The sequence below is a fragment of the Protobothrops mucrosquamatus genome, unplaced genomic scaffold (genome assembly GCF_001527695.2).
Source record: "Protobothrops mucrosquamatus isolate PMUCROS unplaced genomic scaffold, P.Mucros_1.0 scaffold874, whole genome shotgun sequence".
NCBI lineage: Eukaryota > Metazoa > Chordata > Lepidosauria > Squamata > Viperidae > Protobothrops > Protobothrops mucrosquamatus.
In genome coordinates, this window is record NW_015387128.1 from 353,397 (window position 1) to 369,628 (window position 16,232).

Genomic DNA, 16,232 nt, shown 5'->3' on the forward strand with positions numbered 1-16,232 from the left:
TATATAGTTCAAATGCAGGTTGAAATGAAATGAAATATAGATTACATTGTACTTACAATAAATTTATTTTACTTATTTTCTTATTAATATTCTTATTTCTAAAGGAAACCAGTTTGGTTTGTAACTGGTGTCAATGATCTTCCTTTCCCTTTCTGCCTTTTTTCCTTCCTTTCCTTCCTATTTTGGAGGAAAATCTGCAAACAAAAGACTTTGTTGCTCTTCACGGTATAAAATACTCTCAGTTCAGGTTAGAATTCCTTTAGTTTATTAAAGTGTATTAAAACAAGAAAGAGAGAATTGTACAATGACCCTAATTAATAATCCTCAGTTTATTTATTCAGTTGCCGATATTTATATTGAGAATTTGATAGTAAAGAAAACAAGTGATACATTTGCATGTATAGATAATATTTTTCAGCTAACACAAATATATACCTTCTGATTGGACATATCATTCCAGATGAGTAAGTTTTTCTGTAATATATTTTCCAGATTAGAACAAGAAATAGGAAAGCTTGAATGTGAAGAATCCCAAATATCTGCCAAAGAACAGATCATCTTAGAAAAACTAAAGGAGACAGAAAAATCTTTTGAGGACTTACAAAAGGTAAGATGAAAAACAAAATCCAAACAACTTGATATTAAGAGAAAACTTTTCTTTCCAACGACATATAAATATAGATAGGTACAATGGAAAAACTCCACAGAAAAATGGAATCAGATTAAAGTCAGATAGGTCAATAGAAAAGTAGGCCTTATTTGTTTATTAAGTTTGATTCCTGCCTTTAACACTAATTCATAGGCTATATAGAGTGGCCAGATATTTAAGTTAACCATGAAAAGATTTTGTCTTCAACATATGGGGTACATGACAATGTCATCACAACACAAAAGCAGATATGAACATTATTCAATTTAGTGGCTGGATACTTCCTCAAAAGCAAGTCTTACAGAAGTCAGTGCAGTTAAATACCTTCCCAACTTCAAATCTGTTCCTAGTATTGCTACACTAACTGGAAAGATGGGCCTCTCATTTGAAATATATCTGGGGGCTGCCAGTTTAAGGCATGCTGGCTTATTGGTACTGCAGCCTAAGAGTGATGAAAAAAATAAATCACTAAATGTAATGATAACTAGAAGTAGAATGTCTTATATATTTAAATATTACAGAATGCTATCTAGTTTATCTTGAAAATTTAAGATTAAATATTCCAAAGTCCTTTTTGGTGTTAAAATAGTTTACACAGTTTATTATTATAATCCAGAACCACCAAATGGAGATTTATTCTGCAAAAATCCTTATGTGTAACTGCCCAGATACTTCTAGGTGTCCCCATGTATAAAATTACTCATGATACTATAATTGATTTATGCATTCACTGAAGAGTTTATTTTTCCAAATAAGCTGTTGGGATGCTGAACATATTTAGGTAAAAGAAGAAATTGAAATTTGAACTTATATAACTAGCAATAAAGAAATTCATAATATCCTAGAATATTGTTAAATCAAGTGTTCTCTTTCAACAATTCTTGCTACTTTGTGAAGCTTCTGCCTTTTTCCAAGTCAGATAAAGTCATGGGACATTACCTGCATCAAATTCAAATTGATTCAGTCCATTTTTATTTATACTGGTCCTCAACCAGAATGTCTCCCAGAATGGATCACTTTTCAGTTAGAAGCTACAAAACTAAAACTTTATAATCTTAAAATGCACAACAGAAGAAAGAAAATTAATAGAGAGAGACGAAAACAAAATTTATGCACCAGCTTCTACTATCACTAAGGTCTTACACTATCTGGTTAGATAGAAATTGTTCAGGAACAATGGATTCAAAAGGAATTTTTCTCTTAGCAAGGTCAGTGAAATAACCCTGCTTCCTATCCCTGCTCTGACAGAATGAAGCTACACTTCATTTAATACTTAATTAAGATACTTAAAATGCAATTTACAGTGTGCTGCATTGAGGGAGGTCATTTTAGGCAGATTCGAAAGCAATGAACTTGATCTGAAGTCAGCACAGACTCTGTAGTTCCCTTAGTAATATTCCACAAATTACATTGATTTCACAGCAGGATCCACATGCATAGCTATATTCTGGAAGAAAATTGAAAAGTTCATCCTGCCCAATAGGAGCAGAAATCATACTTTCTCTCAAAGGAACTGCCATGTAAGACAATGCTGTTGGAATACTGAACATATTTAGGCAAAAGAAGAAAATGGAATTAGGCGAGATGGGTAGCATATAAGGTTAATTAATTAATTAATTAATTATTACAAGGAACATTTATGAAATTCTAAAGAAGTGTTGGCACCTAAACAAGCTTCCATTGCCAGAATTAAAGAAGAAGAGCATGTAAATTAACTTACAAAATGAATATAACATATATCTGGTTCTGATTATGAGCTGTGGTGGCGCAGTGGTTAGAATGAAGTACTGCAGACTAATTCTGCTGACTGCCAGCTGCCAGCAGTTCAGCAGTTTGATTCTCACCGGCTCAAGGTTGACTCAGCCTTCCATCCTTCTGAGGTCGGTAAAATGAGGATCCAGATTGTTGGAGGCAATATGCTGACTCTGTACACCGCTTAGAGAGGGCTGTAAAGCACTATGAAGCAGAATATAAGTCTAAATGCTATTGCTAATTACATATTTAACTTACAAATTCCTTTACACTACACATAACACATGTTTCAACCAGTAGAAGAGAATATTTATAGCTCAGGGTTGAACTGTGGAGTCCTTAGTGCTCTCTGAGCTTGGTTGTTTTCTTGCAGACATTTCATTACCTGACTAGGTAACATCATCAGTGCATCATAAGTCGGGTAATGAAACTTCTGCAAGAAATCAACCAAGATCACAAAGCACCAAGGACTCCATATGCTTCAACTGCATGTACATGCTATTTACCGGGAAGTTGTTATTTCTATTTCTGAGAGCTATGAACTCCTCAGCAGATTTAGAGCACCTTCTTTCTGATATGTCTATTAAAGAGGGATAGTGATGCTTGGTTATTTGAAAGCATGTCTGGTTACCTTGCAGAGTTCCACCTCTGTTGCTGACTATACAGACAAGAGAGCCATTATAATTGGGGAACAGGTCATCTTGTGTATATGTCCATCCATGCTGGGTGAGAAAAAAGAAGCTTTTGTTTCTCACAGCCAAGCATGGAAAGAAACCGAGCTACCTGTCAAGAAATAAGATCAGCTCAAGCCAGCCCAGGCAATGGATAATGGGAAATATAATTCAAAATAATTGTAGAATGGATATTAGCCTATTTTAATAGGTGCTTTGCTTCCTAGTAGCACTGTTTCCTTCCCTACTAAGTGGAGAGTGAAAGAATCCTTTATTTTCCTCCTCAGTAAAGTGGGAATGGGACATCCCAAAGAAATGGGAAACTGAATGGGACATGTACTTGCAAATAAGAACAGGAACAAAGTATTGAATAAAACATCAGTGGAAGAGTTGAGCATGAATCTGAGCAAGAGAAAATGTATGCAGGAATGTGAATATGATTATATTTAAATATAAGCCTAATCCCAATCTGTCATCAGCTCCAAACGGGGGCCCTTAAAAGTGACTTCCTGCCTATTCCTATTTTATAGAACTACTGTAAAAATATTGATATGCTATGTACCAGCACTAATATTATATAAAACTAATTGATTCCAATACTTTTGATATTTCAGAGTTTCTCACACCAAGATGGAGGTAAGCGATTTGCTTTGCTTTTGTACTTTATATCTGTAACTATATATTATTATAAAGGAACATTTTATTTACTACTTTGCTACTTTTTAACACATATATACTAAGCTTCAAAATAATGCTAGCCAAATAGAGAATATAGAATAAAGCTTTTTCAAAAGCCCTTGGTGCCAGCAATAAGCTTTCTTTAGATTTCATGTGCCACAGCTCATGATAAATCCTATTCTATATATACCTGACAGCAATAGGGCATATATGCATACAAATATAGATTTCATCATGATGTAATTTAATGATAATGATAACCACGTATCTATACTAAACACAGTTATTTGAAAACAAATCTTAGTGGTTGGACACAAACCAAATCCTGATAGTACAGAAGAAACCCCCAGCCCCTCCCCCAAATGGCCCTGAATGTTGGAGTACAATTAAAAAAAAACAAATTTGGACCCATTCAACTGCTTTTTATACTTGTGTGTGTGCATGCGGACATATTTGTTTCCAATAAGACTATTAAATTCATGTAATCTAGTTGAACCATTATCTGACCCTTAAGACATTCTGTCTAAAAAATTTATAACTGACAGAATCTAAATTAATATTAAACAGCCCAAGGAATTATGTGTGTAAAAGAAATTACCACACTAAAATGATACTTCCTTTTTGATAATATTTGATGGAATAGTAGTCATATGTCCTATGGGCTCTTCCTCGTGGCCATGTTAAAAACTATTTCTGTATCAAGGTTATCAGTCTTGGGAGATTGTCCCTGATATTGTACAACTTCAAGTGCCCAGAAATTTCTTGTCTTTCTAGAACATGGGTGTCAAACTCGTCATGTGACGTGTCGCGACGTATCATGACTTTTTTTGCATTGCTGGTGCTGGGGTGGGCGCGGCATCCATATGATACAACCGGCCTGCGGGCCGGCAGTTTGACACCCCTGTTCTAGAAGATGAGATGTGGAACTGAATAAGGCTGAAAAGAAACCTGATGTTATTAGGGATGTTTTAAAGCTGCTGCACAATATGGAGAAGTACAAGTGAAAGATTCATCAAAGTGTGGAAATACTGTTAATCAGAGGTGAAGGTACTACAGCACGTCTGTCGGACAGAAGAGAGAAAGGTTCAAAATTTGAAAGGAAGATTTGATGACTTCCAGAAAGAGGTCTGGAGCTATTTGGCAAACCAGTGTCTACAAATGGCAGAGAGAAAGAGGAGTGGAGGAAAGAGTAGGGCGAAGGATAACAGAAGAGAGAACAACTCACAAGTCCCTATAAAATTAGCTAAGCTGAAAAGCCAACTGACTAAACTAGCAAATTTCCCCCAAAGCCTGTTTAACTAACTGAACTTTCCTGTGCAAGGTGGGAGAAAATAACTATAAATAAAATAAGCACTTTGGAATCCTTGGTGTTCTCTAAGCTTGGTTGTTTGCTTGCAGCTGTTTCATTACCTGACTAGGTAACATCATCAGTACTAGTGAATGTCGGGTTTGCGAACAACCAAGCTCGGAGAGCATCAAGGACTGCACAGTTCAACCCTGAGCTACATATAATCTCTTCTTTTGGAATAAGCATTTTGTTAATAGAAGGGGGTTAACAAAGTAAGAAGAATGTACAAATGAGCAATGAAAGAAACACAATATTTAAGAAAAATAGAAACTGAAAGTACCAGAAGAGCAATTTAGGAAAGAAAATGGAATTTTTTTTTGGTAATATAAATTCACTGTTAATAATAATTCACACAATATTGAACAACTTAAGCAATAACCCTTAGATTGTAATAATTTATTAATAAATGTTTGACCTACAAGTTGATTTGTATGGATTGCCTGGTTTGTTGCCCTCCCTAAAACATTCAAACCCAGGACTGTGCTGTTCACCAATCCGTGAGGTAGCAAAAGGCTAGATTATTATAAATGGGACTGCCTCTTCTTGCCAATCTTTATTGTGTCCCAGTAACAAAATAGTCAAGTGGTGCTGTACGTATTTTCTCATAATGAGCCAAATTACAGAAAGGAATCGGTAGATTTCTCAAACCTTGTTTCCTCTTCTGCTAAGCATTTTCTGCCAGCATGAACACAACTAACAATCATTGACTAATATGGCGGGTGAGTGGGGAGCAGATTTAGCAGACACTTAAAATGGGGAAGTTAGCCACCTATCAAGAGTTGCCCACTCAACAGGTAGCAGGCATAACAACGGTCGTAGAGTAAAATGGAGGAAGGTCTCCTGATGTTCCTCATAACCCTCAATTGGTCTCTTTCTGAACATGGGTATAACACTGTGTTGAAATATAGCTGAACCATTTTACAGAAATAGTCATACAAGATAGGAGGTACAAAGAAAGAGGTACAGCACAGGGTAAAATGGGAGGTAGCTTTCTCAGTATTCTGTTCAGCTCAATCTCTCCTTGCTTCTATTCTCTGTTAATTGACCTACTTTTGAACATGGATATGGCACTCAGAGTTCTATACCCCTATTGAAAAAATAAATAGTTTTATAACTTGTAAGCCACCCAGAATCTCCTTCTAGGGGAGATGGGTGGCACAAAAATGTAATAAATAAATAGGAAATGTGAAGGATGGGCAAAGTGGAAACTTTCCTGATAATCTGGTCCTAGGCAGTTTCTCCCCGACTAATGAGCAAGTGACAAAAAAAGTCCTTTTCTTAGGATCTGCTAGTAAACAGAAAATAGCCATGAAAAACAAGCATGGTAGAGGAGCTGAGTTTGGAATTGGACAATTGTGCTGGCCCAGATGATAATGATAGTGATAATGGTATCTATGGTGCATTGCAGAAACAATTGTGAAAACTTCATCTGTGTAAGACTAGCCAAGACAACATTGCCTAGTCAGACCAACAGTTGTTGCACTCTTGTGTGAGTCCTCAGAATATAAATTAAAAAGAAAACCAGTATACTTGCTGGAAAAAGCAGAAGAAAGCAAAAGAAAATGTGTAATGTATCCAAGGGTGCCAGAGCTCGGCTAATTTAACTGAGCTCCCAATCAGTCCCAAACTAGTATTCTTTACAAAGAGCATGAAATGTATGTTTATAAGGAGCGCTCAAAAGATGTGTGGACCGCTTTGAAAAGTGTTGAACAGGTATTATGTGGGCAGATAGCTCTATGAAAGCAATGTGCATGACCTCTTGAAGTCCAATCAAAACAATCCTAGAGGACAGTTTCACCATCAGAGGGGAGAAGGCAGGCCCACAGGAACCTAAAGAGGTATATAGGAGCTGTGCAGATCTCAGACACTGATGCAGTTAAAGTGCATCAGTGAAACGTGCCAGATCACATTCAGGGCAAAAATTATGTTGCGCTAAGAGGGAAAATACAACATTAAAATCAGAACTAATAGAGGATGCAGAGTCTTGAGGACATGGCATAGAAAGAAGTTGCCAGGGCATGTCTAGTTTGGGTATGTCTAGTTTAACGAAGAGAAGGACGAGGGGGGACATGATAGCAGTGTTCCAATATCTTAGGGGCTGCCACAAAGAAGAGGGAGTCAAGCTATTCTCCAAAGCGCCTGAAGGCAGGACAAGAAGCAACGGGTGGAAACTAACCAAAGAGAAAAGCAATCTAGAACTAAGGAGAAACTTCCTGACAGTGAGAACAATTAACCAGTGGAACAACCTGCCTCCAGAAGCGGTGAATGCGCCAACACTGGAAGTTTTTAAGAAAAAACTGGACAGCCATTTGTCCGAAATGGTATAGGGTTTCCTGCCTGAGCAGGAGGTTGGACTAGATGACCTCCGAGGTCCCTTCCAACTTTATCATCATTATTATTATTATGTTTGTTAGGGACAGGCCTACCTAGTTGTTTGCTGTAAAACACATTGACATAGCAGTCTCTGAAAGCCCACTTATGAGGGAGTGGCTTCCGAAACTTCTGTGGAGTTCCACCCTGATAGCAGAGTCATCTGGGTCCAGGTTCCACTTAGATCAGTGTTTCTCAACCTTGACAATTTTAAGGCATGTGGACTTCAACTCCCAGAATTCCACAATGCTGGCTGTGGAATTCTGGGAGTTGAAGTCCACATGCCTTAAAATTGTCAAGGTTGAGAAACACTGGCTTAGATAGTTTCCACCAAGCAATCCAAATTTTGATCACGGGGCCCTGGGGATGCTGCAACTGTGAAAATGTTCATAAGTCACTTTTTTTCAGTACCATTGTACATTTGAACAGTCACTAAACAAGCTGTTGTAAGTTGAGGACTTACCTGTACATTGTTTTAAGAAAGAAAATTAATAACACAATAAATAGGCATGACGGGCAAGGCTCCTCATCTAGAACTTCAGCACATTATCTCTTCTGCCTGCCCGTTATTAATGAATTGTTTGTTCTGTAACTAGCTCCTTTAAGGCAATTTAAAAATAATACCACAAATTAAAAATTCACCTAAGACTTTCATCCAGACACCCCAGCATTTTTACCAGGATGCTTATCTGCTACACCAGACTAAAATCAGCATCTCTCTGTTACAGTCATTTACATAGATTACACTCAGTTACGCCCTGCAGCAAACTTGCAAAGTGAAAGTAGGAAAGAACCTCACTTGTGTGAAACGAGGAGCAATAAAGTGAGAGCTAGTCTAAACTGGAGATATAGCAAAAGGCCATGGAGTCTTATGATCAAGTTAATCATCTCCACCTGCGCTATCGGTGGCATGTCTGTCCAGATTATGGAAATTGTTGTTTTAACCATTCGGTTATGTCCAACTCTTGATGACTTTATATACTTTTCTTGTGCTTTATGCTTTTTTGGATACATAATCCTTTAATAAATTTGTCTGGAGTGTATTTGTTATAATCAGTTTAAATTTCCCTCTTCTATTTATAGTTGGCGGCATAGCATTTAATTTTTCTCCTTTAAAATTCAATTCCATCAGAAAAAAATGAAGACATTTTAAGTGGCCATACAAACATCTTATCTATATATTGGGATGAATTGAATTGTATGTGGTATTTGGAATGTATATGGTGACAGTTCAGAATCTAAAAATCAGTGAAGGAAAAAAAGGAATACAACCATTTTGATATAGCCATTATTTAAAGGGAATTACTCAACTATGTACTATATGCTGCAGATAAAGAACCATGGATTCCTTGGTCAAATGGGAAGAGTCCCTTTTTTTAAACGGCATCCCCATTATCACTTTCTTTAAAATAACATGGAGCTGCTATCAAGCTTAGTGCCATTATGAGCAAAATTGTAAAGGACTAACTCTCCTCCCCCTTAGCCTCCTCACCCCCATATGGCTGTGGGTTTATGTGAACAACAAAAGAAAAATCAAGTTTTTCACCAACCCTATTTTTGCAGGGCCACTTGAGGGCTTATCTGTATCAGCAGCAGAAATAGAAAACTAATCTTCTATTGACCTTTTCTTCCCTATTCAAATGACATGGTTAACTAAACCCTTCAGTTTAAGGTTGCAATTGTTATTGACTAGTTTGTACGTGCAGCTGACATACTAATCCCGCTCATGGCCCAGTAATAAGTGTTGAGCTGAGTTGATGGGGCTAGTTTAGATTATCTTTGCTGGCTTACTACCCCATCTCTGAACCAAGTTCAAAATGCTTAACCCCAAATATAAACACCTTTAATTTCCCTACTGCCATAGGATACTGCATAGCCATTAAGAGCAGCCTTAAAAATCCTGCTCTGCATTAGCAGTATATGAAGTTAGGAAAATGACAACTTTCATCTTTTCTATAGTCCCGTTCTATCTTTGAAACTGATTGCCCATATAGCAGAAGCAAGAAAATTCTGACAAACCAGCTAGATTCATCCTTGCTTGGCTCATTATTCTGACGCAAACATGAAAAGATGAACCAAAACTTTCTATGTACAAACATCTGTTTGCCTCTAAACATAATATTCAACCATAGTTATCTTAACCTGCAATTGTTACCAACACCCTCTGTTCAAGAATGTTCAAATTACATTATTTATTATATTGCTCTATAATGTTACTCAATAAACATTTAACCTGTACAGATAGTTCACATCTCTATTAACCTACACATTGAATACAAGAAATAAACATTAGCTTTTGTGCCCCTGGAAAGGATAAGAACCCTCATTGTAGCAATAAAAGCATTTGCCTGAGCTGGGCACCTTACTGTTTTTCCATGTTTTACAAGGCAAATTACTGTTTGATCTATTTCATTTTTAGAGGTCATTGACCTGCTGACATGTGGACCCTCCTGACATGATTTCACACTCATATCACTAAAAAAAAGTCTTAGTCATCAGCTTTTTTCTCTCTCCGGCCTCAGCTAGACTATTGAATGGCAATCAAAGCACACTGATTCTGCATTTTGCTGCTTTAATTCAGTTATCTGGCACAAAGCTTCCGATGTCTATTGTTTGGGATAATAAGTAGGGACACTGCTGCCTAAGCAATGAAGCCTCTGGGGTCTCATTTAACTGTATTTCCCATTCTTTGATAACTAGATGCAGTAAATTACATTTACTCCCAGATCCCTGAACTCACAACTCTCTATTCACAAGCAACAGAGGCTGTTCCTGGGAAAGACAGAACAAGCAGGGTAACTGGTAAGTCTCAATAGAATTTGGTTTATTCTTTCAGCAAGCCTGATCTTTTAAAAAGGAAAAGAAAAAAACATGTTGGGTTATCTGGGACTAACAACCAGCTGTACTTGATACAATAGGGAAATATCAGCTAGCTAATGACTTGGTAGACACCACACCTAAACTTAGAGACTTGTTGCATTTGTTCAAAATGAAAATGAAATCCCAGGGGTTGAATGAGCTACTATATAACAGAATTGTTTTGACTGGCTTTGAACAGTTATTAATAGGCAGTCAATAGAAAACCTAATATTGTGGTCTATTTATTTCAAGACAAAAGTAGTAGGAGCATTTATGTCCACAAATAAAGTTTTTGTCAAAAATTAATCCTAGCTGTAAAATTGTGGACATTCTAGAGCAAAAAAAAAGCTTAATCGTGTTAACTGTTGCCTAATTTGCCATTGATTTCAATTTTATTCCCCACTCATTCACTCAGAATTAAATTTAAGTTCAGTGGCACTTATTCCCATATAACAATCTACATTTCATTGGTTTCAATTAATTTTAATGATCTGCTTGTAAAAAGCAGCATGTGCATTAAATATTTTATCCCCCTTATAAACACTTGAGGGGGGAACATTCTTTAAGTTCGATGAAGCCATTTGAAATTGTTATTTCTACCATTCTCCATTTAGCGACCCCACAAGCTGTTATTTAATTCTTTTCCCCTTGGAAATATGTTTGAGATAATGGACCCAAATATATTTGTCTTAAGAGGGATCGAATATTCAAAAGTGTTGAAAATGAAAAGCGAACCAACATTTCTACTAAGAAGTGGAAATGAGGAAGGATCCCATTCTCATGAAGCCTAAGTAGAATATTATTTAGTTACATAAGCTAATAAACATCATTGTGGGTTGACATCTATGCAAGCATCCAAAGGTTTCCTGAATCATACAATACTTGAATGAGCCCAGATTCACAGAGATTGTGGTTTTCAAATGTACCTGTCATTTAGCAAGTTACAAATGAATATATGACTGAACATTTTTCCAATATGAGAACCACAGTGTTTACAAATGTGTAACTGTTCAGTCTCCAAAACAATACCACTCCCTTATTGGGATTTCATTATATACATTTATTTTTAGAGAGTTTCTTGTAATTACTCCTCAGATAATGAAATTTGGACAAAAAGACACTATTGCTTCTATGAGACCTCCTTCAATGAACATCTAAACTGTGTGCTTGTGCAATGAATTGTTGTGTTTCTTTTCTGCCTGTATATTGTGCCTGGATCCCATCTTATTTTTTGTTTGTTACGGTTTTTCATATATTATTTTTATACCACCCAAAGTCAGTTGGAATCAGGCAGTGCCCAAATTTACATAAATATATGGTATCCCATTAAGTCAAGAGGCTAGTACCGAAACTACTATTTACTCCCTTCATTCCCAATATTAAAAATATAATAGTAACATAGATATTAACATTAATCTTCTCTTTTATGCCACTCAGAAATTCTAGTGCTAAAGATGGCCTTATTCTCCTTCACATAACTCAAGAGGAGAGCCAAATATTCAGATAAAAAGGCAATCAGGAACGGCTTACTGCTTACTTTACCCCACAGGAATATTTGATGATGTACTACTATTCCAAATATTATACAAAGGAAAATATGACTGCTCACATTATCCCCAAATCTCAGATATAGATGTGCCCAGCAAACTTAAGATAGATGAGATCTCTACATAAAACTGCTACTATTGAGGGATCCTTTGTGATCTCTGAGCTTGGTGGTTTTCCTGAAGACATTTCATTAGCCAAATTAGGTAACATCATCAATACCATCTGCAAGAAAATCATCAAGCTCAGAGAGCACCAAAGACCCCTCATTTCAGCCCTGAGCTACATACTGTATATTCTCCTTTATTGGGACTGCTACTATATTCTTTGTGTTTGCTTTAGCTTAAAAAAACCCTGCAAGCCTATAGGCCCTTATTACAGTTTTTCTCTATGAATATATGCTTGTTTATTTGGCTAAATATAGTTCATCTGTGAATGAATGAGTGAGTGAAAAATCTTCATATTATTTACCCTTGTGATATGTAGATGACAGGCCGAGGAATATATAGCATGAATTCAGCCCTATTGAATTTAGTGGGTGTCCTGAGTTGAACATACATGCTGTAATAGGATAACAACATTAGTATTTGGAATATGTTCGTTGTATATAAAATACGTAAATATTGAAAATAAATGAAACATTCAAATGGTCAAGTGACTCAGAGTACATTATATCAACAAAATCCACAAAATAGAGCTCTGGTCCCCACAATACAAAGACTGTTTTTTTTATAATCAGTTGTTGAAAACAAACAATAGTGGACATCTGGCTTTGTCATTAGATATGTTTAATGCTGATTGGCGGATACACAGGTTGTATCCACCAAGACATCTGGAAGTACAAAGTTATATACATCTGCATTAGAATTTTTGCGTGATATAGCAAAACAATTTACAGAGACTGGCAAACCACTTTCTACATAGTTCAGGAAAGTGACAAAGTAAAGCATCAGTAGATTATTTGGGAGTGAGGAGGGTTGACATCTACAACATCTCTGTAAACCTCCTTCCAGTTGCTTCTGTTATCTTTATCAAGGTCTTCATTTTTTTCTATCACATGGAGTCTTCCTTAACCATTAACACAAGTATTTTCTGATTTAGAGTGGAGTTGAAAATTTGAGACCAATTAATAGCTTTTTAAAAGACAGTAGTTTGAGGGATTACCAGCAGTCAGTTTGGTATCCCTGCATTACATGGAAAATGTTGTAGTGATTAAAAGCTTGCACAAAAGCTTGCCATTATTTGATGCATATGGTAATGAGAAGTAACTTGCACGTGTGAACGACCCATCATAAATGCAGGTAGTCCTCGACTTATAACCACAATTGAGCCCAAAATTTGTGGATACTAAATGAAACAGTTGCTAAGTGATTTTTTCCCATTTTATGACCTTTCTTGCAACAGTTGTTAAGTGAATCATTGCAGTTGTAAAATTAGTAGCACAGTTGTTAAGTGAATTTGGCTTCTGCGTTGACTTTGCTTGTCAGAAGTTCACAAAAAGTGATCACTGATCCTGGGACACTGCAACCGTCATAAATATGAGTCAGTTGCCATGAATTTTGATCATGTAACCATGGGGATGCTGCAATGTCTATAAGTGTGAAAAATGGTCCTAAGTCGCTTTTTTTCACTGCCGGTGTAACTTCAAACAGTCACAAAATGAACTGTTGTAAGTTGAGGACTATCTGTATATCATCACAGAGAATGATCACAGAATACAGTACTTTCAAAGAGTCTATAAAGGCTTTTTTTCTAGTTACTACATATATTATGATCGCATGTACTATATAGTGCAGAGCTGTATATAGTCATTCAGTGAAAAATTAAGTGGCATGTGCATCTATGAAGCAGACCACACTCAGATGAGAAAGTGGAAAATTATGGCCTATATATTGATTGATAGTTCTAAAAGGCTTAATTAAAACTCTACTATTTCTGGATTTTTCATTTCTACTTTTTCTGTTTCCTTTAAGCATTCATGTTGCTTTTAAAGCTAGGTGAATTGGAGTAAATATGATTTTTAAAAATTTAGATGATAAAGAAGTCCCCTCCCTTTTGGGCAGGCATGGAGCAGGAAAAGTAACTGAACCTTAAGTGGAATTATTTATAAGGGGAACAATAGAAGCCCCAGGGACAGGATATAGGTACTCTACTCAGTTTTGTTAAGTTGCACAAAAAATAAACAATTCAAGAAGGTTTGCATTATTTTCTATATTTGCATCTCTCTTTCCCTCCCTCCCTCTCTCCCTCCCTCCCTCTCTCTCTCTCTTTCTCTCTCTCTCCTGGTGATGGGATAAGAACTTATAAACCACATTGAATCTTCACTACTAAAAATTTCACTTGTATTGCTCTTCTTGCTTCTGAGATGGTGCTGGGTATAATAATCCCTCAGTTTTAAGCATATCTTTGCTACCAAGAAGACTAAACAATTGCTTTGTTAATTACAGCCCTGTTTCTTAGAAAACTGACTTTTTTTTGTCCCCATACCACATTCTGTGGCATTTCTGTAAACTTGCAGAATCAGGGCATAGGCTCAACTTTAATAATGGTGCATACATCAGGGTATTTATATTTCCTGTCACTTCCTCTTGGTGAAGCTATATGTTGTGGATGAAACACATAGCTTCTAAGTTGTGCAGAAACTCCCCATGAAGTAGAATTTCAAGTTATTTACTGTGTTTCACTACTGAAGGAAATATTAGGCCCTTATAAAAGGAACTCTCCAGGTTGTTAAATATCCTCATGTAAATTTTAGCGCTATATTTTCTGTATTTTCCTGGTGTGGGCAATCAGAATTTGGATGATGACCATATTTACTATGTGAATTAATTCAGTAACATAGACATTATTGTAGATCTGCTTATTGGTCACCTCCCTAGTACAGAAAATGCTGGAAAGTTATCCATTCACTATAAAAGATCTGGCTAGTACTAGTTGCATCAACCTTTGTTAAGATAACAACTGCTTGACTTCACAATTTGCATCTCTAACATAGGCTGCTTGGCATTTTAGATCACAGCTTCTTTGGGTATATAGTTGTCTGCTTGTCTGTTTGGCAATTAACCATTCACATGCTTCTTGCTGTTGTAACAAACACTTCCTCTCTTGTTTCCATTCAAGCTTTGTACAGCATGGAAATTAATGTGGAGAAAGACAAACAAACTGGGGAGACCAAGATTCTCTCTACGTCCCCCATTGGCCCCGAGGCAGCCTGTCAGAGAGGAATCAAAGTCTATGATGATGGTACCAAAGTAGTCTATGAGATGCATTCTGGAGGCACGGTGGTAGAAAACGGAGTACATAAATTAAGCTCAAAGGATGTAGATGAACTTATTCAGAAAGCAGGGCAATCAAGCATAAAAGGAGGGGCTATATCAATAGTGGATGGAAACCTCAGCCACATGAAGGAACAAATTCTTTTTAAGGAAGCAAAACTAGAGATGGTGCACAAATCCAGCAAAAGACTCTCTGGGAACCCTCCACACCAAGCAAAACTTTCTGGGGATGAAATCCCAGAAGCCAGCTCAGATCACCCAGTAACAATGATATTTATGGGTTACCAAAATATTGATGATGAAGACGAGACCAAAAAGGTATTGGGTTACGATGAGACAATCAAGGCTGAACTGGTCCTTATCGACGAAGATGATGAAAAATCATTACGTGAGAAGACAGTGACTGACGTGTCGACCATGGATGGAAATGCTGCTGAGTTAGTTTCTGGGAGGCCCTTGTCAGACACCACGGAACCCTCTTCACCAGAGGGAAAAGAAGAAAGTTTACCAATGGAGAAAATCCCAGGTACAGAAAAGAAAAAGCGTTGTCAGTGCTGTATTGTCATGTGACCATCTCTTCCTTCCTTTCTTCTTCTTCTTCCGAGCAGCTCGTGCTCCATCACTCCCTTTAGACCTCACTGTATTTTTCTAACTGCAGTACTGTGAACTGGAAGTGACTGCCTCCATTGCCTTGCGGTTGGTTTGCTCTGATTTTTTCTAACTTGTCAAGGGAGATGAGTAACGAAAGTACAGATTCTCACCAAATGCACTCTTTTAGGATTATTTTTAGAGGGTGAGACAAAACAAAAAACAAAAACCCAGTGAACAAAGTGCTGTTCTATTTGAAAAGATACCTATATATCAATATAAATATATAATACATGAATATGCATAGTTGAATAGGTGTAATATGCATATTTATGTATCACATATATTTATTAGACTTACAAACGTTTATGAAGAATTTTACTTTATATATCTAGCAGGTATGATCAACCTCCAAGGTTTTACAGGATTCCTAAGTTTCACATATATGTGAGCCTTAAACTGCATTTTAATGTTGTACGTTTTTTAAGAAACAGTTT

The 16,232-nt window shown here is 36.6% G+C and overlaps 1 protein-coding gene across 1 annotated transcript in view; it reads left to right on the forward strand.

Annotated features, from left to right (window-relative positions):
* LOC107290343 (paralemmin-2) overlaps positions 1–15,846 on the forward strand; it is an 86,914-nt gene extending 71,068 nt beyond the window's left edge. Inside the window, exons 4-7 of the mRNA XM_015819218.1 lie at positions 493–607; positions 3,687–3,708; positions 10,169–10,270; positions 14,993–15,846. Coding sequence (XP_015674704.1) covers positions 493–607; positions 3,687–3,708; positions 10,169–10,270; positions 14,993–15,717 — 964 coding nt within the window. The 3' untranslated portion in view covers positions 15,718–15,846. The remainder of the gene's footprint in view (positions 1–492; positions 608–3,686; positions 3,709–10,168; positions 10,271–14,992) is intronic.
* Positions 15,847–16,232: the final 386 nt, after the last annotated feature.